The sequence below is a fragment of the Natrix helvetica genome, assembly GCF_964273705.1.
Source record: "Natrix helvetica genome assembly, chromosome: 6".
Classification (NCBI taxonomy): Eukaryota; Metazoa; Chordata; class Lepidosauria; order Squamata; family Natricidae; genus Natrix; species Natrix helvetica.
Window position 1 is genome coordinate 12,804,803 of NC_138553.1, and position 27,239 is coordinate 12,832,041.

The 27,239-nt window shown below is 43.1% G+C and overlaps 1 protein-coding gene across 2 annotated transcripts in view; it reads left to right on the plus strand.

Moving 5' to 3' along the window:
* Positions 1-27,239, plus strand: part of RERG (RAS like estrogen regulated growth inhibitor) — a 131,547-nt gene that overhangs the window by 9,864 nt on the left and 94,444 nt on the right. For both annotated transcript variants that reach the window (XM_081956925.1, XM_081956926.1), the window contains exon 2: positions 3,947-4,126. In XM_081956925.1, the coding sequence (XP_081813051.1) occupies positions 4,066-4,126 (61 nt within the window). In that variant the 5' untranslated portion in view covers positions 3,947-4,065. The remainder of the gene's footprint in view (positions 1-3,946; positions 4,127-27,239) is intronic.

Consider the following 27,239-nt stretch of genomic DNA (forward strand, 5'->3'; position numbering starts at 1 on the left):
AGATCAAAGTCCTGTCCAATTTTTACCCATGTTGAAGGCTTTGGTTGCCTAGTTGTGGCTGTCATCTTGACTTTTTTCCCCACAAAGATACCTCCACAGACACTCCTGTCTTGGAATATTGACTACTGTAATGTGCTCTCCCTGGGACTGCTCTTGAAGACCACCTGAAAGCTTCAACTAGCCCAGAATGTGGTGGCATGAGCAGAGATGGGCATGCTTTGCTTGGGCATTCTCCAAAAACTAGATACCATTGAATGGAAGAAACCAAAAAAGCTTGCAGAGGGAGCAGTTTCATATCATTTTTTTAAAAAAAAGTATGTATATCAAACTACTTTTTATTTATTTGTTAAATTTATTTGCCACCTAGCTTGGTATGAGGCTAATCTAGGTGGCTTACAACAATAAAAAGGAAGAAACCATTCTGACCTAGGCTTCCCGAAAAAGCACGAGGCAGAGTCTCCACCCAAAACCCCTTTTGTTAAACGAATGTGATTTCCTCTCATTCACATTCAGCAAAGGCCTGGCAAACAGTCTTTCAAAAGAATATTTATCACTACAGACCTTATCTATCTTGGAAAGCTGCCATGTAAATATTTTCCAAATGAGATGCTGTGCAAGGAAAGACTGGGCACAGAGTCTCTGAGATTCATGGACTTCACACTCCTGAAACGAATCTAACGACTGACTGAATGAATTGTTTCCTGCAAAAGCCCACTCCCCTTTCGCTCTTCTTTTATTTCCTATGAGAGCGGCCAATCACCTTCCACCTGTGACTTTACTCCCAAGTCTACCCTGATTTTTGAGTTGTTGGTTTTCTACTGGCAGCTCTGTGCATGTGCACACAGGGAACAGGCTCCAGCTGTTCCTCTGCCTCACTGCTATCTAGCTTTGAAGACAGCTGATAACTGTCAGACAGCCCTGGCCCCATCTCTGCCTCCAATGCAGAGCCCTCGTCAGAGCCTTCACAAGCCTCCAGGACTGGCCCATGCTCCTCCCCAACGTCCTCACTGTGCGAATCTTCTGCCACAACAGAAACATGAAAGGCATGTAAACAGGACAGAAATAATAATAATAATAATAATAATAATAATAATAATAATAATAATAATAATAATAATAATAATAATAATAATAATAATAATAATTTTATTTGATTAGCCGCAACCCTCTCCCGAAGGACTCGGGGCGGCGTACAATCAAAACAAATAAAATACAGATAGAGACAACATACATACATAAAAACAAAGACATCTACATGTGCATGGAGGAGGTAGATTAATAAGTGAAGACAATTAAAAAACACAATTTAAAATCCCATTAAATAAAATTACCGAATTAAAAAACCCGTCAGGAGCGTTATGCAGTTATGGTTGAGCCAGGCCAGCTATTTGGAATAGGTGGGTCTTGAGCTTTATACGGAAGGAGCGGAGGTCAGTAGTGGTCCTAATATCCGGAGGGAGGTCATTCCACAGGGCTGGGCCCGCCACAGAGAAGGCTCTGCTCCTAGGCGCCGCCCCTCGGCACTGTCTGGTGGACGGCACCTGGAGAAGTCCCTCTCTGTGCGAGCAAAACAGTAGAACAATAAAGTAAACAATGGCAAAGGAACGCAACAAGAATAAATAGATCAATATGTCATATTTCTTTCCCCTTCAGCATCGGGATTCAGCATCGATGCACAGGGAATCATTTCTCTGTGCCCCAGCCTTGTACATTTCTGGATCATAATATCTCCATCCAACAGATGGGGGAAGAATTAGATGGGGAGGTGGGGGGGGGGGTAACCTTTGTGCTCTTTCAAAGAAACACATTTTCAACCAAACATTTCCAGATTTCTCCAGTCCTGCCTTCTGCATCTGATGCTGATTATCCAAAAAGCTTCTGAATACCTTTAGCACAAAACTTTGTTTAGGAGAAATGTCAAGATAGCTTCATTTCCCCCACTCGTCGAGCTTTTAAAGTAATTCCTGCTGACTAATAAAAAGGGGGTTACTATAAACTCCGGGGTTTTTTTCAGCGCTTTGCCAAAGGTTTCATGTATCTTTCGTACATTAAGCGACTTCAGATAAGGCTTCAAACGTTACTGTTCAAGGCCAGATGCTGGGAACAATAATTGAAGCTCTCTTGGCCTGCTGAACAATGGAACAGAAAAGTGGAGTTTTTTTTTTTAAAAAAAGCAGTACTATAAGTTGAACCTTGATGCATCTGGATACTTTATTCAGTTACGTAGGTGTACACTAAGAGCAAATCTCTCCAAATGTAGAAAATGAATATTTCATAGGGAGCAAATAAAACCGTTAGGCCATTCTTTCCTTGCTGTTGAAAGGTTTAAAAAAAAAAGTCCTTTGAAAGTAGAAAAGCCCTCATTAGACTTTCCTCCTCAGAAACAAGCTAAACTTAGTCTGTCCATTAAAAAAAAAAAAGTGGATTTTCCTAAATCTCTGCATAAATGTTGGGTGAGCAGAACAATAGCAATAACATTTGACTTATATACCGTTCCATAGTACTTTACAGCATTCTCTGAGAAGTTTACAGAGACAGCCTATTGCCCCTAACAATCTGGGTCCTCATTTAACTGACCTTGAAAGGATGGAAGGCTGAGTCAATCTTGAGGCTGGTTAGGATCGAACTATTCACTGTGGGCAGAGTGTGTCTGCAATTACTGCATTCTAACTACTGTGCCACCACACTTCCAGGATTTCAACTCACATCTTTCCAGTGCAAATTGCTGGTACTGACTTACCTTCCCTACTGGTTTGCAAATGGGAGCATGCAGCCTTCTGCGCATGCGCTTTTGGTGAAAAAAGGCCTAAATTGGATACAATTTCCGCTACCAGTTCTGGTCCGAACTGGTAGAATATCACCTCTTGGCAATATGCAGAATGACAGATTAGACACCCCATTCTGTTGGGATCTTTAGGTTTATGGAAACGCAGACATTGTGTGTTGAATGCAGATGGCAGAACAGTAACTGATTTGTTACTGTTGACAAACTTGAACATTGGGCACTATCTAATAAAATGAAATTCAATGGTGAAAAGAGTAAGGTTCTACATTTAGGCAACAAAAATGGAATGCACAGGTACAGTATAGGTGGTCCCTTGCTCAGTAGTAGTAACTGTGAAAGGGATCTTGGACTCCTAGTGGACAACCATTTAAATATGAGCCAGCAGTGTGCAGCAGCTGCCAAAAAAGCCAACACAGTCCTAGGCTGCATCAACAGAGGGATAGAATCAAGATCACGTGAAGTGTTAATACCACTTTATAATGCCTTGGTAAGGCCACACTTGGAATACTGCATTCAGTTTTGGTCGCCACGATGTAAAAAAGATGTGGAGACTCTAGAAAGAGTGCAGAGAAGAGCAACAAAGATGATTAGGGGACTGGAGACTAAAGCATATGAAGAACGGTTGCAGGAACTGGGTATGTCTAGCTTAAGAGAAAGAAGGACTAGGGGAGACGTGATAGCAGCCTTCCAATATCTCAGGGGTTGCCACAAAGAAGAGGGAGTCAAGCTATTCTCCAAGGCACCTGTGGACAGAACAAGAAGCAATGGGTGGAAACTAATCAAGGAGAGAAGCAACTTAGAACTGAGGGGAAATTTCCTGACAGTTAGAACAATTAATCAGTGGAACAGCTTGCCTCCAGAAGTTGTGAATGCCCCAACACTGGAAGTCTTTAAGAAGATGTTGGATAGCTATTTGTCTGAAACGGTATAGGGTTTCCTGCCTAGGCAGGGGGTTGGACTAGAAGACCTCCAAGGTCCCTTCCAACTCTACTATGTATTGTATTGTATTGTATTGTATTGTATTGTATTGTATTGTATTGTATTTAAAGGATTTTCTGATGGGCTATGAAAGTAGCATTCAAAAATAGCCTATAGTTGAGAGTATCTGCTTCCTTCCCCTTATGAGCTCTTTAATTCTCTTTGGTGGATCTTTTCTCACAGCTCTCCTTGGAAAACACAATGATACAATGAGGTGGAAGGCTGGGCTGGGAAAGTCATCCTTTGCATCAGATCAGACACCGCAGTGACGAAGCCACCAGCCTGTGGTGCGTCCCCTTGCCATGGCTAAGAGCGCAGAGGTAAAACTGGCCATCTTTGGCCGAGCTGGAGTAGGAAAGTCAGGTAAGTTTCTTTTTTTCTTCTTCTCCTTGATTTGTTGTCTGCAAACCACTGGAGCTTATTCAGTCTTTTTAAAAAATGAGTTGGGATTTAGGTTTTTGTCTCTGGAGATTCTCAATCATCCAGATTGTGGTTTGGTGGGTCTTTCCTGCAAGGGAACTAAAGAAGCTTCTTGGATGAGAAGTCAAACATCTTCAAGGAAAATGAAAGGAAGTCCAGTTGCCTCTTGAAAAAAGCACCTTTGGGATTTAAATTGTCTATTATCGTTGAGGTTACTGAATCTCTATTGGCCACTGAATCACTGCTAATTTCAGGTAGGCCTTGCGAATAATGTTTTACAAATTGGTAGCATTTCCGACTATTCTCCCAGTCAGTGTTTCTCAACCTCGGCCCCTTTAAGACATGTGGACTTCGACTCCCAGAATTCCCCAGCCAGCTCTGGGTCAGAGGTCAGCAAACTGTGGCAAACTGTGGCTCTGGAGCCGCATGTGGTTCTTACCTCCCACTGCTGTGGCTCCGTCACCGGTCGGCACCACAATTTTGAGAGGAGTTTCCAGTAGGAGGGGGAGAGAAGCACAGTGCGCCAGGAGAAGACTCTATGGCAAGGGGAGGGTTTTCCAGTTGTCTCCACAATTGATAGGGCTTTCGGTTATGACAGGTAGAGGAAAAAGTACGCTGCGCTAGGAGGAGACTCTATGGTGGGGGAACTGAACCGGTCAGCTCCAGAATTGGAACAGGGGGCTTCCGGTTAGGACCTTTGTGGCTCCTGGTGTTTTCTTTTCTGTGGGAAACGGGTCTAAATGGCTCTTTGAGTGTTTAAGTTTGCCGACCCCTGCCCTAAGTGAAAATGGCCAGTTTGGTGTATTGATTGAAGCACCAGGCTAGAAACCATCAGACTTTGAGCCAGCTGGATGACCTTGGTCCAGTTCCTTATCTTTCCGCCTTAGCAAGAAGAAAGCCAAGGCAAACCACTTCTGAAAACTTGTCAAGAAAGGTGCAGGGGGGAGGAGGAGGGGAGAGGGAAGGAGAAGGGGGAGGAATAATCAGATTAGTTTCTAGTACTTGTAACGTTTTAGAAAGATCAATGCAATATCATCCAGCCATGCAATTTTGAACTTGCAGTTATAATTCCTACGTTCTAGTAAAGATGGCACAAAAACACAATTGCACTATATAACTTTCTTCCTATAGAACACAGGTGAAACTCATGGCGTCGTCATGTCACGTATTGGAACTTCCCCCCTTCGCTAAACTGGGTATGGGCATGGCCAGTGTGTGACGCATCCGGTCCGCGGGCCGTGAGTTTGACAGCCCTGTTATAGAGGCTGTTGCAAATCAAGGTACCGTACTTTCAGAGTATAAGACGCACCCCCCCCTAAAAGAGAGTGGAAATGTCAGTGCGTCTTATACACTGAATACGGCCATTTTTGGCCTCCTGAAACCCCATCCCGGTCATCCCATTTTCACCAAAGACAGGTCCGTTTTTCACAAAAACGGGGCACACATGGAGTTTGGGAGGCCTAAAGAGTGCTCCCTGGGGCTGGGGAGGGCAAAAATGGGATGTGTGGGACAGAGGTGGGTTCCTACCGGTTCGCAGGAACCAGTAATGGAAATGGTGACTGGGTCTCCGAACTGGTAGGGACAGCATGCTCGCCACTTCCCCAAACCATTCCCTGGTCGCCGCAATATATTTTTTTGGACCCTTTTAACTGTTCTGGGCATGCGCAAACCTGTTTATAGGCAACAGGCATGTGCACAAGCGAAGCGAGGGCATGTGTACACACTGAACCGGCAGTAATGCCGGCGGAAAACCACACCTGGGGTGGGGGGGGGATGCCGAAAGTGGGCCCATTTTTCGCAAAAATGGGATGCGCAGAGGGTTTGGGAGCCCTGAAGAGTGCTCGTGGCCGGGGAAGGCAAAAACTATTTTTTTCTTTTTTTCCTCTTTGAAATCTTTTTTTTTATTAAAGGTTTTAACAAATTTTACAAATATTACTCCTTCCCCTTCCCACCCTCCGACCCTCCCTCCCCCCAACCTCCCAGAGCAAAATACAGGGTATAGACATTTAACAATCATACGCTAACATAAGCTGATTTTGACATCCTACCTCCTCTTGTGCTTTAATTCCCCTTTTGTTAAGCTAACTTTAGGTAAATTGTAACATTCTTTGTGCCTTCACTCATAAGATAATTGAAATTTTCTAGTCCGATATTTATTTTGAATATAGTCAATCCATCTTCTCCATTCCAACTTATATTTCTCATCCGAATGGTCCTTCAAATATGCTGTAATTTTGGCCATCTCTGCTAGATTTACTACTTTTAGCGTCCATTCTTGAATAGTAGACAATTCTTCCCTCTTCCAGTACTGCGCCACCAACAATCTTGCTGCCGTCGTTAAGTTCAAAATCAAATTAGTCTCTATAACTGTACAGTATGTAATTATACCTAACAAAAACAACTGGGGGGTGAACTTTATCCTTTTTTAAAATAGATTTTGAATAACCCACCATATTTTTATCCAAAATGCTTTGACTTTTTTGCAAGTCCACCATATATGGTAATATGTAGCATCAGCACAATCACATCTCCAACATTTAGGTTGTAAATTCGGATACATACAAGATACTTTTTTGGGATCTAAATGCCATCTATACAACATCTTATAAAAATTATCTCTCAAATTCTGAGCTTGCGTAAATTTTGCATCCTCTTTGAAATCTTGGTGCGTCTTATACTCTGGTGCATTTTACAGTCTGAAAAATATGGTATAGATTAGCAGAAGAAGGTTATTCAAGTAATCAGTGGATGATCATATCCACCTCCTGAACCATGCATGAAAATAAATGTTCTGGGTGGAATTTGTTTTAATGCCTAGATTACAGCAAAGGTGAGGTACTCCTTCGGTAAAATAATAATCCAGACCGCTACCAGCATCAACCCACCCACTCTCTCCTGAAAAGTGCATGAATCGTTTGCTCTGCTAAGTACTTCTGTTTTGCTGTAGCACCATGGAGAACTAAAATGCTTCCCTTGATGATGTCCGTGCGAATTTCTGAAAAGACCTGATTTTGTAGCAATTTACTGTATTGTGAGCGTTGTCACTTTGGGGGAGAATCTGGTGTGCAGAAAAAGGCATTCATCTCTCGTGGCTTGCTTCCGTGTAAAATCACATATAATTTTGCTAATTTAGGCCTTGCGGTAGTAGAAATTGTTCAAGCCAAAGAATATTGAGGGAGTCTTAAAAGGCAAAAGAGTAGCTGAAAAAAGAAAAGAAAATAGAGACATCATACAGCAGCAAGAGCTGCCTCTGAAAAATACATTTCTGTGTTACCAATATGTCCCATTACCCCAAGTTTAAGAGCCACAGAGTGTATGGGCAAAGCTACCCGATGAGTTTATATAGATGAACCTGGATTTTAACCCGGATCTTAATATCTCATTGTAACTATTCAGCCATATTGGCTAAAGCAGGGATGGCTAACCTTTTTGTCCTCACAGGCTGAAAGTGTGTGCGTGCACATGCCCCACCCCCTGCATGTGCACGCATTCCCTCCCCATGCCCTATTTTGGGCCTCCCTGTATCCTTCCAGGACCAAAAACGGGGCGCGAGGTGGGGTGCCCACACACCACCTGCCCCTGCGCGTGCAACATGTGACCATTCCCCTGTGCATGCGTATGGATCTCCTCTTGCATGTGTTGCAAAGACCTGAAAATCAGCTCGCTGGTGGGAGGTGTGCACGCATACGCGGTGGAGCTGAGCTGAGGGGGTGACGGTTTACGCACCATACGTTCGCCATCCTGGGGCTAAAGCGATTTCCCAGTTCTTGTGCTTCATGGAGCTATTCTTCATCTTCTCTTAGGTTTTTCTATTGATTCTCTCAGTAGAGTTCATTTTTCCTAAAGAGGCCAGATGCTCGCTCTGAGGGCAGATATATCTAAATTACTCAGTCAGCACTTGGTGATGTAATGGTATGTGGAAATGGCCTTGGGAGACAGGAGGAAGAGCCACAGACTAGGAATGGGGATATGGGAAATGTCTCAGAAGGAACCCTCCTTAGCTTCTTGGACTTGTAAAGGTGTGTGTGTGTGTGTGTGTGTGTGTGTGACTGTGAAGTGGTGGGATCCTGCCGGTTTAACAACTAGTTCGGTGATTGTGTGCTTTCCATGCACTCGTTCTACATTCATCACCAATTTTAACAAAACTTACCTTCCAGGTTACTTCTGGGGAGTAACACAGCTGAGGCACGGCAATCCGCTCTGCTGCGCAAATCAGCTGACAGGATATAGGTAAGTAAAGCACAGAAGCGGGTGGGCAGGCCAACCTGATCGTCGGCGCGAACCAGTTCACTCCCGGCTGATCATCAGAGCTACTTCACCCAAAGCGGTCAGAACCGGTTGAATCCTACCCCTGGGGTGGGGAGTGGTATTTTTAGACTTGCAAGATTTTGTTAGTGTAACTTTAATATAAGATAGCTAGCTAGTGCTCCTGGATGTTCTTCTTGTCTGAACTACCTCACAAGGCCGACAGGTATCTCCCTGAAGTAGCCTGGATCCAAGGACATTGATCACAGATTGATTTGCTCTTTCTCTGATCTATAGAGTTGGGAGGACTATACCGTCTGTAAAACTGCCAGAAGGAAAGCATATCCCTCACAATTACTTCTGGAATTGTGGTTCGTGCTGAATATATTATGCTGCCATGCTGGCCAGACAGTTGAAAGTCCATGCCAAGTAATATTCACTGAAAAGTTTGCCAAGACCTGAAGGAGTCTGTGATCAAACACGTAACTAAGGCGGCAATACATGATTACCAGAAGTTCATAACAAGAGTGTTGTTATGAGATTTGCTCTTCTTTGCCTGCTTCTTTTTTTCCACCCAGCAGGTAAATGTGCGGATTAAACTGTGGGTGTGCATCCATCTTGGATAATATCCAGATACTGCGCCAAGTTGGGATATATCAAAAGCAAGGCTGGGTGTGCTTGAAAATGAGTTTTTCCTAAAGTGAAACAGCTGGTCCCAAAGCTCCAGAATTACTTTGGAGCTCTGTAGAGTATCCAGACTACTAGAGATGCCTTCAGCTAGACCAGGGGTCTCCAATCTTGGCAACTTTAAGCCTGGAGGACATCAACTCCCAGAATTCCCCAGCCATGAGCTAGACGGTGTTGAAAGTATAGAAGAAAGTATAGGAAAAGAAAACCTGCACCATTGATGGGGAATAAGTACAGTGGTGTTTCTCAGCCTCACCGACTTTAAGATTTGAGGACCTAAACTCCTCAAATGCTGGCAGGGGAATTCGGGGAGTTGAAGTCTAGATATCTTAAAGTTGACAAGGTTGAGAGTGAGGTACTGGCAGGAGTTACATTTGGCAGGGGATGGGCTCTGCTTGCGAGTCGTTTCGGGGATCACGGCCTTTTCGTTCCTCTCTGCAAATTAATTTGGAAGGAAGACACTTCTATGAACACAAAAGGAGGAAATTAATTCTGCCTCCTTGAAAATGGTGGGAGAGAGGAAGAATTCTTGTCTTCATCAAAGGCTCTAGAAAACACGTTTGGAGAATTGGTGGAGAGGGAGATCAAAATGGGATGAGAAGGGGAAAACATGAAATAAAATTCAACTTTCAGTCCAACTATATTCATCTTTTTTTATCTTATAGCCCCATTAAATATTACAATCAAAGAAACGAGACCCTTATGGGCAGGGGTGGAATTCTACCTGTTCGGACTGGCTTGAGTGAACTGGTAGCTCCAACGATCAGCTTGGAGCGAACTGGTTTGCCCGATGATCAAATGCCCCCCCCCCCCGCTTGCGCGCGCTATTTTCCTACCTTTATATTCTCAGCTGATTTGCCTGGCAGAGCACATTGCTGGATGAATCAGCTGTGTTACTCCTCCAAAGAAACCCGGAACTGAAGATTTCTTCAAACTGTGCACTCACGCACAAATCTTGCGCTGACAGAACTGGTTGTTAAACCGGGAGGATCCCACCATGGCTTATGGGTAGTATATGTTTTCCTCACTTGGGTGTCATAACCCCAAGAGTTCCACCCCTGAGATCACTTTTTGGCCTTTGCTTTCCGCATCCTCTCGAGTTCTTCTTCGGGCCCTGCTACTCTCCAGTTGCTGTCACTTGGCACTGCTGCATCTATTACTACTGCTGTCTTCTGTCATCCAAATATAAAACAAAATGAAAACAAAGATAGTGAGATATTAAGAAGTGGGGGGGGGGAGGAAGAGAGAACTGTGGGGTAAAGAGAAAAAAGCATTACTCCCAATAATTTTCAGTGCACTAGAATAAAGGCCTCAGCATTTTACTTTGTATATGTAGTATATACCAGTAGTGGGATTCAAAATGTTTTACTACAGGTTCTGTGGCTTGGTGGGCATGGCTTGGTAGGCGTGGCAGGGGAAGGTTACTGCAAAATCCCCATTTCCTCCCAATCAGCTGGGACTCAGAAGGCAGAGAACAGATGGGAGCGGTGCCAGCCAAAGGTGTATTTACTGGTTCTCTGAACTACTCAAAATTTCCGCTACCGGTTCTCCAGAACTGGTCAGAACCTGCTGAATACCACCTCTGGAATATACTAGCTATTTCCATAACAACAAATGTATCTAATCAACGAATCCCAAAGTCTGCATGAATGCAATTTTGGGGATGAAAAAGTTTCTCTGTATTATGTTGAACATATTTAATTCTCTACTTTCTTTCGAAAAATCAAGCAAACTCAATCCACTATACACCGAACTTATGGTGTGCACAAAGTCAGGATTTTTCTTAAGTACTGTTCTCTTCAATACTGCTTCCCCTCCCTTTGCCTTAAGGCTGCTCATAAATACATTTGAAGGCGGGTTGTGGTTTTAGGGTGGTAGGATTTGGGTGGGGAGAGGTCACAAATATAAGAAAATGAGTGCAATCTGGATTGCTTTCCCAGAAGGCATTTTGTAAAACAAAAGGAAGGGAACATTTAAATCAACAATTGACTTGAAAAGGTACATACTGCATGCATCAGGACCATTAGCGTATAATGCCTATAACATAGGCCAATTTCCATAAGTGCTACTTCTTCTTTTCAGTTTGCCTTTCGTGGCTTTGATTATTAGGGGGCTGGAGGCTAGAACATACAATGAATGGTTGCAGGAACGGGCTATTTCTAGTCTAACAAAGAGAAGGACAAGAGGCGACATGATAGCAGTCTTCCAATATTTGAGGGGCCATCACAAGGAAGAGGGGGTCAAGCTATTCTCCAAAGCACCTGAAGGCAGAATAAGAAGCAAAAGATAGAAACTTATCCAAGAGAGGTCCAGCGTAGAATTAAGGAGAAATTTCAGGACAGTGGAACAGTGGAACAGCTTGCATCCAGAAGTTATGGGTGCTCCATCAAGGGAGGTTTTTAAGAAGAGATTGGACAATCAAGTATCTGAAATGGTATAGTTATTTATTTATTTCATCAAGCATGAATTAGATAACAGATATAAGTATAGATATGATTATGTAAACATGAAATGAATACGAATACAAGAGAATATTAGAACAGGGACGGTAGACACGCTGCTGTGCTTCTGCACGCCTCTTAAAGAACCTCTTAGGAATGGGGGAATTGTTTCTCCTGGGAATCTTTGATGGGAAAATGGAGAAAAAATTACAATGCATAATATTACACACATTAACTGCAAGTAGAATTATACTAGCACAGAACTGGAAATAAACAGATATCCCGCCCCCCCCTCCCCCGGACCCGATTATAAGAAGGAAAATCTATGAATGTGCAGAAATGGACAGATTGTCTATGGAAATGAAGGAGGGGAAAGAAACCGAGTATTATCAAATCTGGAATAGATGGTATTCCTGGCTTGAGAGTAAACATAAAACTTAAAAGTATAACGCGTAAAAGTATAACCTTTTATAGGATATAACTTAGGATAGGGATATAGAGATAGAATTTTTTGTAAATAGGATTGTTACAGAAAATATGGATACTGATATGGAAAAGCTGTTACAAGTATAAATTTGTGTTTTGTCTTTTGTCTTTTAAATGTTGGAAAATGTAATAACTACTATTTTTTTTAAAAAAAGGAATGGGGTGAGGTCGACAGTAGACAGTCTAAGGTTAACGTTTTGGGGGTTTGGGGAAGAAACCCCCCAAATATTCTTGCCCTTCACAACCAACGCACATTTATAACATTACAGGATCCCACAATCACATGATTGACATTTGTGTGCTTTGCAATTGGCCCGTGATAAGCAGAGTTAATGATGAACGTGGAAATAAAATCATAACTCAAAGCTATGTGTGGTTTGGCTTTAATGACCACAGTTATTCACTTAATGACAAAAGCAGAAGTGTAGTTGCAACTCTGCGACAGTCATGTGGCTTTCCACTTAGTAACCGCAATGCTTACTGACAAAGTTACCAGTCCCAGATGTGGTCACTAAGCTAGAACTACCAGTAAACTGTAAAATTACCTGAAAAGGGTCTTTGAATGAATAGGATTTCCAGTAACTTGCCTTCTAGAAGCTGAAAATAATGAAGATGGTGAATTCTGTTCACCAGAATGTGGAATGAAAGTTGGTGTCCTGAAATAATATTTGTCATTATTATTTCACCATTATTTCAGAATTGATTCTAACATTATCTCTTCTGTTAGCCAATAATTCTACTATTGCTAGTGGTTCTATCATTGGGAAGTAAATACAATCCATGTAATCGAAGGGCTTTTTGCATTGGTGTCAGGGGCAAAGAATTAAGACCATACATTCAGTCTAGTTCAGGGTTGTCAAACTCAGTTTCATTGAGGGCTGCGTTTGACCTCAGGGCCAGATAGACATCACTCGTATTGGGGACACCTGTGGTGGCCTGAGTGCTCTGCCAGCAAAAACGGGCTCCCAATCTCCGTTTTTGGCTGCGATGGTCTCCTACAACCCTCTGCCAGCAGAAACAGAGCTCAGGATTTCCGCCCGCAACCCTTATATCCTCCATTTTCGGCTGTGATGGCCTCCTGCAACCCTCCGCCAGTGAAAACGGAGCTCAGAAGGAGCTCCATTTTTGCTGACAGAGGCACCATGGGCTGGTCCTTCGCTGTTGCCAGGGCAGCCCCATGGGCCAGATCTAAACACCCCATGGGCTGGATCTGGCCCCCGGGCCTTCAGTTTGACACCCCTGGTCTAGTTAAACTGATGTATTACTCATGCCTAAACACAAGGATCTACTCAATTTATGTCAACACTAGATTGGTGCTAGATAAGAGTTAAGGGAATTCAAGAGGGGTTGAATTTAGACTGCTTGTGGGAACATAACGATTCCAGGCTGATTTCTCTCTTGACTCTGCCCCCAGTCTCTGTCTGTCCTTATCCTACATCAGTACTCTAATATGACCAATAAGAGCTTTTGTGCTGAAGGAAATGTAGCTGCTCTTGCCCCCTAAAGGACACTCGCATCTTTCATCACTTTGGCCCTCTTGAAATTTTTTTAGTAAATTCAACCTTAGTAGACTAATTCATTCCTTGGCAAAACTTTGCATGAGATAGTGTGATACCGTAACACAACGAAGAGCTTGGATTTTTGCACCGGAGCAATTCCTTTGGTTAAAAAAAAAAAGTGAAATCATTGTTAATATTCTGCTTTTTAAATGGCCTTTTGCTTGGAAGAAGATTGGGGAGAGCTAATTTTAGGGAGCACTTGGGATTAAACTGGAAACATGGAATTATGCAACCCCTGCTGCTGACTGCCTTTTTACTATGGTTTTTGGCCAAAGAGCCCACTTCCAAAATATAGAACTCAGCACTATTCATATTCATTTGATTCCAAGTGTTCCTAGTAAGGCAGATAGATTGAATGTATGCAATATAGTTCATCTTTATTATAGTTATTCACTTAATAGTTAAAATTTAGAATATATTTTAATGGGTTAAGAATGAACATATTCAGAGGTGGTGTTCAGCTGGTTCTCTCTGGTTCAGGCTAACAGGTAGTGGCGGCTGCGGGAGGCTCCGCCCACCTGCCACAACATAATGCACGATCACTGCGCATGCACAGAAGGCGGTAGGCATGCATAGATGTGGCGCGAGAGCTCACCTTTGTGAACCAGTAGGGAAGGTAAGTGAATCCCACCGCTGAACATATTTCTTCTTTTCATTTTTTTTCACTAGTAATTTCTTTAAAAATTACAATTATGACAATAAAAACTAGTACAAGTTAAATATAAATCTATATAAAATTTAGAAGATGTAAAAAAGAAAAAATGGAAAGAAATAGAAAAATAGAAAAGAAAGAAAAAATAAAATAACATAAAGAAATGAAAATGAAATAAAAATATAATAAAGAAAAAGAAAAGAAATACATAAACAAATTCCTTCCTCCATCACAGCTAGCAAAAATAATTTTAGTAAGTTTTCACCTTATCTTAAAATGCAACAAATGATCTCTTCTTCTATATCCCACCTCTTATCTGTAAACAAATCATTAAAGCCTTTTCATTTCAGTTCTGATGTTAATAGAAGTCCATTAAGGGCTACCAGAAATAACAACATATCTATTTTAACCTTGGTGAAATAAACCAACTTTATATTCCCCCCGCTTTTTTCTAACAATCTTGATCTTTAGTCCGTTCAAATAATGTCCTAGAAATTGGTTTCTTTTTATTTTTTTCCTTTATCCCTTCTCACAAAACTCTTCAAAGCTTTAACAAAAATGTTTTGTAAATGCAATATAGGAAAATTATTCAAGCCACTCTTTTGTTTTGTTACTTTCAAATCAGTCTCAATCTTACCAGGTAGAACTTGTTCCTCTTTGCTAACATCTTTTAAACATAGTTATTTCTGCTCAGAGGGTTAAAATTATCTTTTGGGTCCATTGTGCCAAAATATTCTTTAATATGTGCAATGTTAAAATATTTTGCTTCACTTTATATTTGTAAGTCAGTTTTTTTTTAATTATAATTTTTAGTTCTTCTAGTTTTCTCTAGTATCCAATTTTTAAAGTCCTGTCTTTTTTTTTAAGAATTGAAAACAAAAAAAAATTCTCACAGGAAGGATTATTTTATAATTAATCCCAAAGCGCTATTTCAAATTTATCTGGGCCCTTAGTCCCTTTGTAATTTTCTAAAATTCAAAGTTTTAATTACCCTTTTCTGATTATTTGGAAAAAAACCAATAAAGTCCTTAAACTTGTACTTAAACTTTTAAAAACGATTTTAAAAAACTTGATGCCATAAAACCTGTTGATGCAAAAGTTTCTAATTGTTGGAAAACAGTTAACAAACCATTTCCAAAAATGATTACAGAAAGGAAGTATCCAAACCTGGCAACCTTTCATAGATGCTGGCCACAAAAAGTCATGTCTTTCTTCCAGAGTGCTAAACCAACCAGACACTATTTTGTGGGAAACAACTCCCTGATGTACATATCGGTGATCTCAAGTCCTTTCCCTTGTCCAGAGAGGAATTATCAAAGAGAAGGTCTCCGTGCTAGCTCTTCATTCCACTGCAGTCATTGGCTCTGCTTTTCTCAGAGTATTTTTAGCCCTCAATTTCTTCCCTAGGCTTCCTATACTTCCCCTTTTCATACATACATACATACATACATACATACATACATACATACATACATACAGAGAGAGAGAGAGAGAGAGAGAGAGAGAGAGAGATTCACAAATGTCTCTTGATTGCTGATTACTGGCATTCCTAAAATTCCTGCGACTGTTCTCACAATACCTGAAAGAAAAAAAATAAATCCTACAAAAGTCCTAAATATGAGTTTTATGCTTTCTTAAATTATATAATGACATCATCCTCTACCCCATAACTGGGGGCATCTTAAAACAGCAGATGTCAGGAAAGCAGCTATTAAAAAAAAAAACATGTGTCAGGATAATTGGATAACTATTGCATGAGATCAAGCCAGTTGTCTGCAAACTTGAGATCAGGTTACAGATCAAATGCTATAATGGAGAATTCAAAATGGTGCCATCAATAATACAAGGGACAGAAATAGGCATGTATGAAATAGGATAGGAGAAAGAATGATACACAGATGGGTCTAAGATTAAGGCAGAGAAGTGGTTTAGACACAGATTTCAAGCCCTAATATCAAAGTGATTCAATTGGGCAATGGATGTTTCAGAGAACAGACCAGTAGGAGACCAGATGTTCAGCCTATGATTCTACCAAAGTACCACCAAGGGATCAATAAAGAATAGATATGTGATTGAAAAAGGCAAGGAAGTCAAACCATAACTGTACATCATTTGAGGTACAAGAAGGTTTAATGAGACTTCAGGTCTTCTTAGTAATATATTCCCTGCACTGGAATCACTACCTTTGAAGTATAGTTGGCCCAGCTCTCCTCTTGCATAGAAAGACTTTGGCGATAGGTTCATTCCAATGGGACCTCACTCTACAGGAAGGTTATAGTTATAGTTACAAACAGGCCACAGCCCGGTAGTGACCCACAGCTCCATGATCAGACCAGGTCATCTAATGTCCATTTTATTTTATTTTATGTTTGTTTAGTCAAGCATGTATTAGATAACATATATAAGTATAAACATGATTTTGAATATGTGATATATATGCACAACCCTGAAATTGAGTTTGACACTCCTGAGATACAATCGGATTTTAACAAATTGAGTGAGATGCAAAAAATACAGATAAAGACTACAGAAAAAGCATCTTATCATAAATAGGAAAACGAGCAAGAACGTTTCAATTATTGCTTTAAATACCGTTCTCTGTTTCAAATCAATTTGTAAAAATAAGTTCAGGGAGGTCCAGACAAACTTCCTCATAGCAGAACATTTCGCTATAGAACAAATAGCTCTTGAAGTAGCATCTGTTCACCAGGCTCCTGTTTAGGGAATGACTGCTGAAAATAACTTCCCAAACTTTTGGATAGTTTTTTTTTTATTTTCCCGTTTCCTTATGTAATCTTATGGGAGCATTTGGTATTCATTTTGTTTGATCTCCGGATAGGGCTGCAGGGAGCAAGGAGAGAATCCATTACTTACTTACTTCCTCCCTCCCTCCCTTCATGGTGCAGGTGGTGCAATGGTTAGAGTGCAGTACTTCAGGCTACTTCTGCTGCCTGCTGGCTGCCTGCAATTTGGCAGTTCAAATCCTATCAAGCTCAGCCTTCCATCCTTCCGAGAAGGGTAAAATGAGGCCCCTGTTGGGGGCAATGTGCTGACTCTGTAAACCGCTTAGAGAGGGCTGTAAAGCACTGTGAAGCACTATATAAGTCTAAGTGCTATTGCTATTCCTTCCTTCCTTCCTTCCTTCCTTCCTTCCTTCCTTCCTTCCTTCCTTCCTTCCTTCCTACCTACCTACCTACCTACCTACCTACCTACCTACCTACCTACCTACCTACCTTCTTTTCTTAACCTCCAATTTGATTCTTGTTGGCTGGAAATATATGCCTACGCAGTAGTCTACATTCATAAAATCCTTGACAGAACTGGGCAACTCTTCTTTGATACCCAGATTCCCTAGGGAACCCCTTTTTCTTTGGCGATTTGCAGGGTTTTCTGGAACAAAAGCACATATAAGACACTATTGTTGCCTCTTAAACCCCATTTTGTCCCATTGCTTTTCTTTTCACTTAAGAGAATACGTAAGCCTTTTAAGACCTCCTCAAGAAAATGGCTTGAAATTATGAGAACCATTCAGACTGTTAATGCCATGATGTCACGCTCAAATGTTTGCAACCCTTGAAGACATAGAGATCATCCCCCTCAAAAGAAAGTTGCCCACCTCATCCTAGAACGCGGTTAATGATGCCTTGGAGTCTAATTTGTACAAACTGCCTGTTTCACTATGCAAACCATCTGCAGCCCATCTATCCTAGCAGCATGTTGGTTTACACTGCTTGAGAGCCACTGTTTGGAAGGGTGAGAAATTAATGGGATAAACCTTGAATGAGGTGACTGTTGTAAAATGCAACCCAGCAGCAGTTGCTGGAAATTTATGGATTTGCTCTTCAACCAAACAGAGTTTAGGAGGACCTGTTGTTTCTTTTTTCCATTAGTTTGATAGGTGTATAGATTAATGAGCATCAGCAATCAAAGTGTTAGCACCATAAATAAGCAAAGAGGCCAGCATCAACATGATACTAGAGCTGGTGAAGAACATTGCTGGCACTTCCAGTTGTTTAATATGATTCCATCCAGGCCTTAGTCAAGCAGATTGATGGATCACACAGAGAGTTAATTTAGTCTAGCCAAGCAAATGCCTTGAGGCAGCCTAGGACTTGAGAAGGATGGATAGGCTAGACAGAGTATCCCCCCCCCCAACCCATTATAGTTAGAAAGGAAGAGGAGACTGGAAACTAAACCATTGCAAGACCTACTCTAAAATCCCCCCCCCAAATAATCTGAAACTTCAGTTTAAATTTGGAGCCGTATGCCAGTTATCAGCTGCCTTCAGAGTCAGACAGCAGAGAGGCAGACGAACAGCTGGAGCCTGTTCCCAGTGTGCGCATGCGCAGAGTTGCCAGACAAAAGGAACAGCTAAAGAACAGGGATCAACTTGGGAGTAAGGCCACAGGTGGATGATGAATGGCCCTTCCCAGAGGAAATAAAAGAGGAGCGAAAGGGGAGTGGAGTTTGCAGGAGACTATTCGTTCACTTAGTCCAAGCATGACTCATCAAAAAACAGTCCTGGCATGAGATTTGTTGTGTCATTGCCAATCTCTATCCTGTCTTTATTGGCACTGTTTCTCTGAGGTAGTGAGTGATAAAAATCGAACAGATTTTACACCCATCGGGACTATTCTTGTATAATGCTGGAACGAGGGGGGGAAATGCTCCTTGTATTCCAGCTAATATCATGGGTATTGAGATGAGATGAAGGTAACTTCATTGGAAACCATTATTATTTTTTCTGTTCGCATGGGAGTTATTGCATAGGGGTGGAAAGAGATGGCATTAAACCAAGGTTGACATTATCTCTGAAAATGGAGATGGGAAGTGGGACAGAACTTGAGCAATACGAGTGGAAGAACAAAAGCAGGAAAAGGGATTTGAGATGTTCCTCTTAACACAGCTAGAAGGAACCAGGAATGTTGTGTGGTTTGGGCGAACAGGATGTTAATTTTATATCTGGTTCACCGAACCCATAGTTGCAAGGACTGACTGGCCCCTCCCAGCCCTCTCCTCCCAGGAGTTCATCATGCCAGGTAAGTGCAATGCCCAATCGAGGCTCTGGGAGGGCGAAAAATGGGCCACCTGGAAATTCCAGAAGTCCAGAAACGGGCCTGTCTCTGGTCTCCGGAGCCCAGGGGAGGCGGGGTTTGCCCTCCTGGAGACTCAAGGAAAGCCTCTGGAGCCTGGGGAAGGCGAACCCCTCCCCTGCCATGGTACAGGAGGCTGAATAGCCATGCCCACCACGGCTATGCCCACCCAGCAACTGGGCAGAGAAGCAGTTGGTAACATTTTTCAATCCCACCCCTGCCTATATCTGTGAATGGCCTTCCAATAGCTATGCCTTTCTCCAATGGGTTTTGACAAGGAGTCATGCCGGTTTCCACTCTGGTTTAAAAGTTCTACAATTGGAAAGTCTCTGAGTACTTTTCTTCTGTTAGAAAAAGGAAGCTGCTCCGTTTTTGTAAAGCTGCTTTAAATACAGAGAACGTATGTGTTCCAGCTGCAAAATAAGACATTATGACTAATGGTGGGTTCCGGATCCCGGTGCAACCGGTACAGTGCAACGGGACCCGGCATCTACCATATGAACGCATGCAGTGCGCGTATGCGTACTTACCATCAGAGACACTCCGCGACACCTCCGCGATGCTCCAGCTGCTCGGCGGAGTGTCGCTCAGGTGCTTTACGTTCCGTACGCATGTGTGGAAGCCCCGAAGAGCTCAAATATAGGAAAGGACAGCGGGCAGGCAGGTGGGCCCTCTGGAGCACCGTACCGGAACGGTACCCGGCAGGCACTGATACACCCGTACCGGTACCACCACTGATTATGACCCATTGGAACCAGCATTTAAAGATTTTTAGGATTGCTTGTTCCAGTTACTTCCAGGAATTTTATTTGTCTTTCAACACTTTTTGCGCAGTGTGAAAAATGCCTCCATCCATGCAAGGCAAAAGACACGATTGCTTCAGATTTGTCCATTTCACCCTATAGATTATGTACTTTTAGGCTCAACAAAGAGTGCTTTGATAGCGCTAGTTTTCTGACAGCCTCGATGACCCAGCTTGTTTGTCTTTCTCTTTTTTCCTTCCTTCATTTGTCAAATAAAAGCTTTAGTCAACATTTCCGGGCTTTTAGCGAAAGGCTTTCAATCTGGATTTGCCTCCCCCTCCCCCCCCCTAATCTTTATCAGACAGACTGATAAAGTTGTTCATGGCTGCCATCAGTTAGAAAGTTTGCCTAGAGCAGGGGTGTCAAACTTGATTTCATTGAGGGTCCCATCAGGGTTGTGTTTGACCTCAGTGGAGATGTGGCCGGGGGGCATGGCCAGCTTGATTCACTCCTGTTGGGGGTGCCTGTGGTGGCCCGAACACTTTGCCAGTGAAAACAGGATCCCGAGCTCTGTTTTTGGCTGCCATGGCCTCCTGCAACCCTCTGCCAGTGAAAACGGAACTTGGGAGGGCCGCATTCGAGGGTTGGCAACCCACTGGCAGAGGGTTGCAGGAGGCCATGGCAGCCAAAAACGGAGCCTGTTCTCCCGCACCGCAGGCTGGTCCTTTGCTGGGTTTGGCATGTTGTGTGAACCAAGTTATCACAGGAAGACACCGTATGGATTAATTCATTTGGGTATCATGGTTGATGCGAACATAGCTGTGTTTTGTTAATGTATGTTTCGGGCAGCTGCCACCACAGAAGGAGATAAAAAAAAGTAAGATGGCTGCATTAGCACCACAATTCAAGCTTATGGCTTGGATTGTCATACTGCTTCTGTCATTTTACTTGCTTTGACACCACTACAGCCCGAAGACACTGATGATTTGAGGTTTTGAGTGCAACCATGTTTGTTTGTTTTTAAAAGGATGAATCGAATTGCTTTGTGGTTATCTCATTTCAGTGTTCAAGAGCCACTGCCAGGGAATGCAGAAGCCATGTAAACGGCTTAACATTTGAAAGCCCTCATGACAAAATTGACATAATTCATATTGAAGAAATAATGGGCCCTGGATATCATTCCAGGATTTTCTCTGGTGAGCAGTGCATCTTGCTGCTGATGGAAGAAGTTGAGTAACTTACAGCCAACAGCTTCATAGTACCAGTGTAGTATCTTTGGAAGAAGTGGCTGGAAGTTGGGGCTGAGATAGCAAGCCTAACAGTATTTTTTTTTTAAATTAGTTTGTCAAACATGTCCAAGGTAACAGGTAACAGGTATAAGTATAAACATGGACATGAACAAAGGAATGAGTACAAATAAATGGGGACAGTAGGACAGGGATGGAAGGCACGCTGGTGCGCTTATGCATGCCCCTTTTACGGACCTCTTAGGAATGGGGTGAGGTCCACGGTAGACAGTTTGAGGTTGAAGCTGTGAGGATTTGAAGCTGTAACAACGGAGTCGGATAGAGCATTCCAGGCATTGACCCCTTTGTTGCTGAAGTCGTATTTTCTGCAATTGAGTTTGAAGTGGTTAACCTTGAGTTTGTATATATTGTTTACTCGTGTATTATTGAGGTTGAAGCTGAAGTAGTCATTGACAAGTAAGACGTTGTAGCAGACAATTCTGCGTACTACACTTAGGTCAGATCGTAGGCGGCGCAGTTCCTGGTTGTGCAAGCCCAAAATTTCAAGCCTGGTGGTGTAAGGGATTCTATTGCGAGCAGAGGAGTGGAGTACTCTTCTCGTGAAATACTTCTGGACCCGCATTAATAATTGTATTGCAAGTAGTTGTCCTTTTCTTTTACTCTGGCCTTCTCTATTAGACATCCCACCTAGTCAATGGAAAAGTTGGGTCCTGAGAGGTCAAATCTTGCATAATAACCCAGGCAGGGTTTCTCCATCCACCCACACCCCTGGTCTTTTCCCATCTCCTAGGCCAGAAGTGGTATTTCATCAGACTGTAGGAAGGGAGGTTATTCTTGGAAGTCTTCTGAGAGTTTCCAAAACATCTTCTGGGTGGAAGGGAAAGGAACACAAGGCAACCAGGAAAACACGAGAGAGAGAGAGAGAGAGAGAGAGAGAGAGAGGGAGGGAGGGAGGGAGGGAGGGAGGGAGGGAGGGAGGGAGAGGGAGAGGGAGAGGGAGAGGGAGGGAGGCTGTCTGTGTTGCCTGTGCTATAATTTTCATCCATTTCTCAGAGCCAGCCAGCGCAGGAGCAGCTACATCTGGATGAGATTAAGGAAATGGTAGCCAACCTTTTTGGCAAGCAAGCTGTAGCTGAGCTGGAGGAACGCCTCCCTCCTTCGGAGAGGCCATAACTCAGTCGTGAAGTGCATGGTTTGTTACGAGGCATTCTTCCCATGGAGTTTTCCAGTTCTTTCTTAGAAGAGCTTCTGTCTGAAAAACCCTTGAGAGCTTCTGCTGGTCAAAGGAACTCGATTCTAGCCAGATGGGAGCCCATTTTTACCCGGTGCATAATATATTTATTTACAGGTTTTTGGATGGAGGGAGTGATAATGACACCCTTTCAAATCGGGTTTTCCCAGCAGACATTCCAGTACATTAAAAATCAGAAGAATGAAAAATGAATCGTTGAAAAGACGGAGCATATTAAGCGATATAATATTTTGAGCTTTGTTGTTTAGTAACAGCCCTCACCCCTAAATAGGTGTACAAACCACAAATGCTGGCTCTGAACACATCATTTTATAGCGGAATGTGGTGACGTGGCTCCCTCAACGTTCTCAGCCACTGGCTGGGTGTTCCATGCATGGTATTCAAACCCACAAACTACCATTCCAATTTTAGCTTCATCCTAGCATTGTTCAGGGACGCGGTGGCTCAGTGGCTGAGCTTGTCGATCAGAAAGGTCGGCAGTTCGGCGGTTCGAATCCCTAGTGCCGCGTAACAGAGTGAGCTCCCGTTACTTGTCCCAGCTTCTGCCAACCTAGCAGTTGGATGTAAAAAATGCAAGTAGAAAAATAAGGATCACCTTTGGTGGGAAGGTAACAGTTTTCCGTGCGCCTTTGGCGTTTAGTCATGCCAGCCATATGACCACGGAGACATCTTCGGACAGTGTTGGCTCTTCGGCTTAGAAACGGAAATGAGCACTGCTCCCTAGAGTTGGGAACGACTAGCACATATGTACAAGGGGAACCTTTACCTTTACTTAGCATTGTCCTGCAAGCTCATTTCCACTGTGTTTTTGCATACCAGCAAAGAAGGTTCGCCCTTTGTGAACAGCTATTTTGTGGTTGGCTTGGCTTAGTTTTGTTTTCCTATGTTCTGCAACTCAGACCTGTTATGCTTTATTTGACAAGCCGCAGCTTAGTTCAAAGTGTGACTTTGGTTTCAGAGTCGCATGTCCTGTGGTGTTTTGCATTTAACCTGTTGACCAGAGAGAGAGAGAGAGAGAAAGTACCTATACACCAAAGAAAATGCATGTAGTATATACTAAACCACAGCTGAGCCTGCTTTGCTCCAAGGTGCCACATTCTTTGGAGTGGTTTTGCTTTATGGCCACCCAAGAAGATTGGCTGTGCTATCTACAAAAAAAGTGGGGGAATTTAACACAATTCAAAGCCACGTGGTTTTCCCCATGCCCTTCGGCCTCTAATTATTATTATTATTTTAAAAATGGGACTACTGGGCCTTTGCCTCAAAAGGATGATACACACCCCGGATTACTGAACAAGAGATGTGGGCTCTAATTTCTTCCGTTTATTCTTGCACATTGGAAAAAGAAATGTCACAACAAGGAAGAAACATTCTAATCTGGCAGGAGGGTAGATATTCACTACCCTTCTTTCTACTGGGAATTAATATAAAAACCTACAGTAGAATGTCGGCAAAAGCATACCACATTTGAAATACTGTGGCCTGCTCAAATTGCACACAAGAACGTGTAGGTAGGATAATGTGTATTTTGGGTCAAGAGGTTCATAGAACTAAGGATAGATTGTATATGTGATCAAAATATATTCAAAATATGAAATAGAATTACTCATGGTTTATTTCATCAGTCTATTGTAGATATGGGGTGGGACTAAGACCTGGGAGACTCAGGATTATGTTCATCCCTGTTACAGAAGCCAGGAGTGGGTTACTGGGAGTTCTCAAGGGTTCGGGAGAATCTCTAGCTACAATTCTGTGCCCCCAAATCCCACTCCTGGCTGGCCCTGCCCCACCCATCCCTCACAAGAGTCCCCACCCAGCCTGTTTTGGATGCAGGTAAGTGCAGGGTGCATGCAGAGGCTTGGGGAGGGCAAAAAAATGGGCCTACCGGAGGTTCAGGAAATTTCCAACCTCCAGAGGGCCTCCGGAGTCTTGGGAGGCTGTTTTCGCCCTCCTGAAGGCTCAAGGAGAGTCTCCAGAGCCTGGGAGGGCAAAAACACCCCAACCAGGGGTGGGTTCTGGCCAGATTTACTGCAGGTTTGCTTGTGCGCACACTTTACATGAATGTGCACGCTGGATTCGTGCTGCATGCACATGCACAGTTCAATTAAAATTGTTCTGTGCATGCACAGAACTAAAAAACAAGATGGTGGCGGCAATGGCAGCGACCAGGGAACCTGTTGGGGATGTGGTAGGCCTGGGTCGCTGCCGATACCAGTAACCCAGGCAGCCATATCACTACCGGTTTGGCCCAACCGGGCCGAACTGGTAGGAACCCACCACTGCCCCCGCCATGATGCAGGAGGCCGACTAGGCCATGGCCACCCAGCAACTTGGGCAGAGAACCCCTTGCTAAAATCTTTGAAGCCCACCCCTGACAGAAGCTCACTGGATTAATTTGAGATAGTGTGTCTTATTCTACCCCGTCTATTTCACTGTGTGTTTGTTGTAGGAAACAAACTGTTGGCGGGAGAGCTACCTTGGTCAACTTGCTTTGAAGGAAGAATGGTGATGTCTCAGTCTAACAAATAGATACAGCCAGAATTTACCAACTTACGCAAAGCCACAGTTTTGAATTGTGATTGGTTGAAAATAATGAATGATTTCTTTCTTGAGATAGCTACACATGTGCTCAGTCAAAACCAAAGCTATTTGACAAGATCTTATGTGTGAATGATATCTCTATGTACACAAAGGAGAACAGGGTACAGACATCCTGCCGCAGCCATAAATCACAGTATATAAACCACCATTCAGACAACATGTTAACAAGAACCAAACTAATTACATCATGGCCAGATGAAACGTCTGGGCCCCTCATTGGAAGGTGAACGGGAGAATTCCAGCTGTAATGGAGATATGCAGATTCTCCATTCCAGTTGTAGTTCTTGGATAACTGGGTTTGCTTTGTATATCAGGGGTGTCAAACTCGATTTCATTGAGGGCTGCATCAGGGTTGTGTTTGGGGGGCCGGGGCGGGCGTGGCCAGGATAGGCGTGGCTACCTTGACATCATTCATGACGATGGGGCCTGTGGTGGGCCAAGCACTCTGCCAGTGAAAACGGGCTCCCAAGCTCCATTTTTGGCTGCAATGGCCTCCTGCAACCCTCTGCCAGCAAAATCAGAGCTTGGGAAGGCCACGTGCCAGTGTTTTCGCTGGCAGAGGCACCACAGGCGGGTCCTTCGCTGTTTCCAGGGTGGCCCCGTGGGCCAGATCTGAGCACCCTTGACTTTGACACCCTTGCTGTCCATGGAAGGTTGTCATGTGAGAGCTGTGGAAAAACAGGCAACCCTGAGAGTTAATTTTCACCTCTTAAACTTCCACTTGGGTTGTCTGGCTTTTCGCAGATCAGATTTAGCAGCCTTCTGTATAGTTCTGCTACTTGTGTGTTGAAAATAGCTGCCCTGGAAAGTTTACAGAGGTTCTCTGAGGATTCCGACAAGTAACCAAAGGGGGAGGAAAAGAAAAAGAAAAAAAGAAAAGCCAGCCCTCTGAAAATACATTTCTTATCATTTCGGCAGCCAAGATGTGGAGTTTTCTTGTTTAAGGCATACAGAGAAGCCTTTTTGATTTATAGTCAACATCTTTCTCGGAGGGAGCCAACATTTAATATTGGCTTCCTCTCTACATTGCAAAACCCAAATATTTCCAGCCATATTCCCACACTACCTTGAAACTGACAGATAACTGGAAAACAAAGGCCTCTTCTATTGCATTCCTGGGCCAAGACCACCACTCCTTGGGGGAGGCCCACAGAAAGCACCAGCAAATCAAAAACACTTCAGGGGAAAGAAGACAGAAATATATACTGCCAGTTTTTCAGAGAGAGAGAAGGAGGGGAAGATGGAATTTATTCAAGCAATTATTTTAAATTCCTCTGACCTGATATAACACACTAGGCTAGTGTTTCTCAACCACGACAACTTTCTGACATGTGGATTCAACTCTCAGAATTTCCCAGCCAGCTATACTGGCCTGGGGAATTGTGGGGATTGAAATCTACATATCTTAAAGTTGCTAATTTTGAGAAGCATTGCACTAAGCCACAAGCAAAGCTTCAAATCAGAGATTGCACCTGACAGTGATTAGAATCAAATAACCCATCATATTGTAATTCCATCTTTGAGCCCGGTTTGTAACCTTGTAGTAAATGAAAAAAACATAGCTTGTTAAACAAATAATAATGCTTGCATTCATTTAACACGTTAAGCGAGAATGAAATGTGTTAAGTCAGAAATGAGAATGAAGGCTTAGTATGTTTTATGAACCAAGCCCATGTTTCCAATAAAAAATCTGGAAATGTGGAGAGTTTATTTGTAGTGAATGTAGTCTAAGGCAGCGGTCACCAATTGGTGGTCCATGGACCACTGGTGGCCCGCGAGAAAACTTTGGTGGTTTGCTGAAAAATTATCTGCATTTTTTATATTGCACTAAATCAGAGGTCCTCAAACTACGGCCCCTGGGCCGGATACGTGCAATGAGCGCTTGTGTTGCTGCAGAGAATCTCCCCCTTTGGGGTCTTTTTATGGGGGTTGGAGGGGGCAGAAATTCCAACTTGGGGTCTGCTTCAGCCTCCTAGTGCGGGGCTTTGGGCGAAGGCTGGAGGGAAGCGCCGCTGGTGGCAAAGAGCTGGAGGGCCTTGTTCCAGTGGGA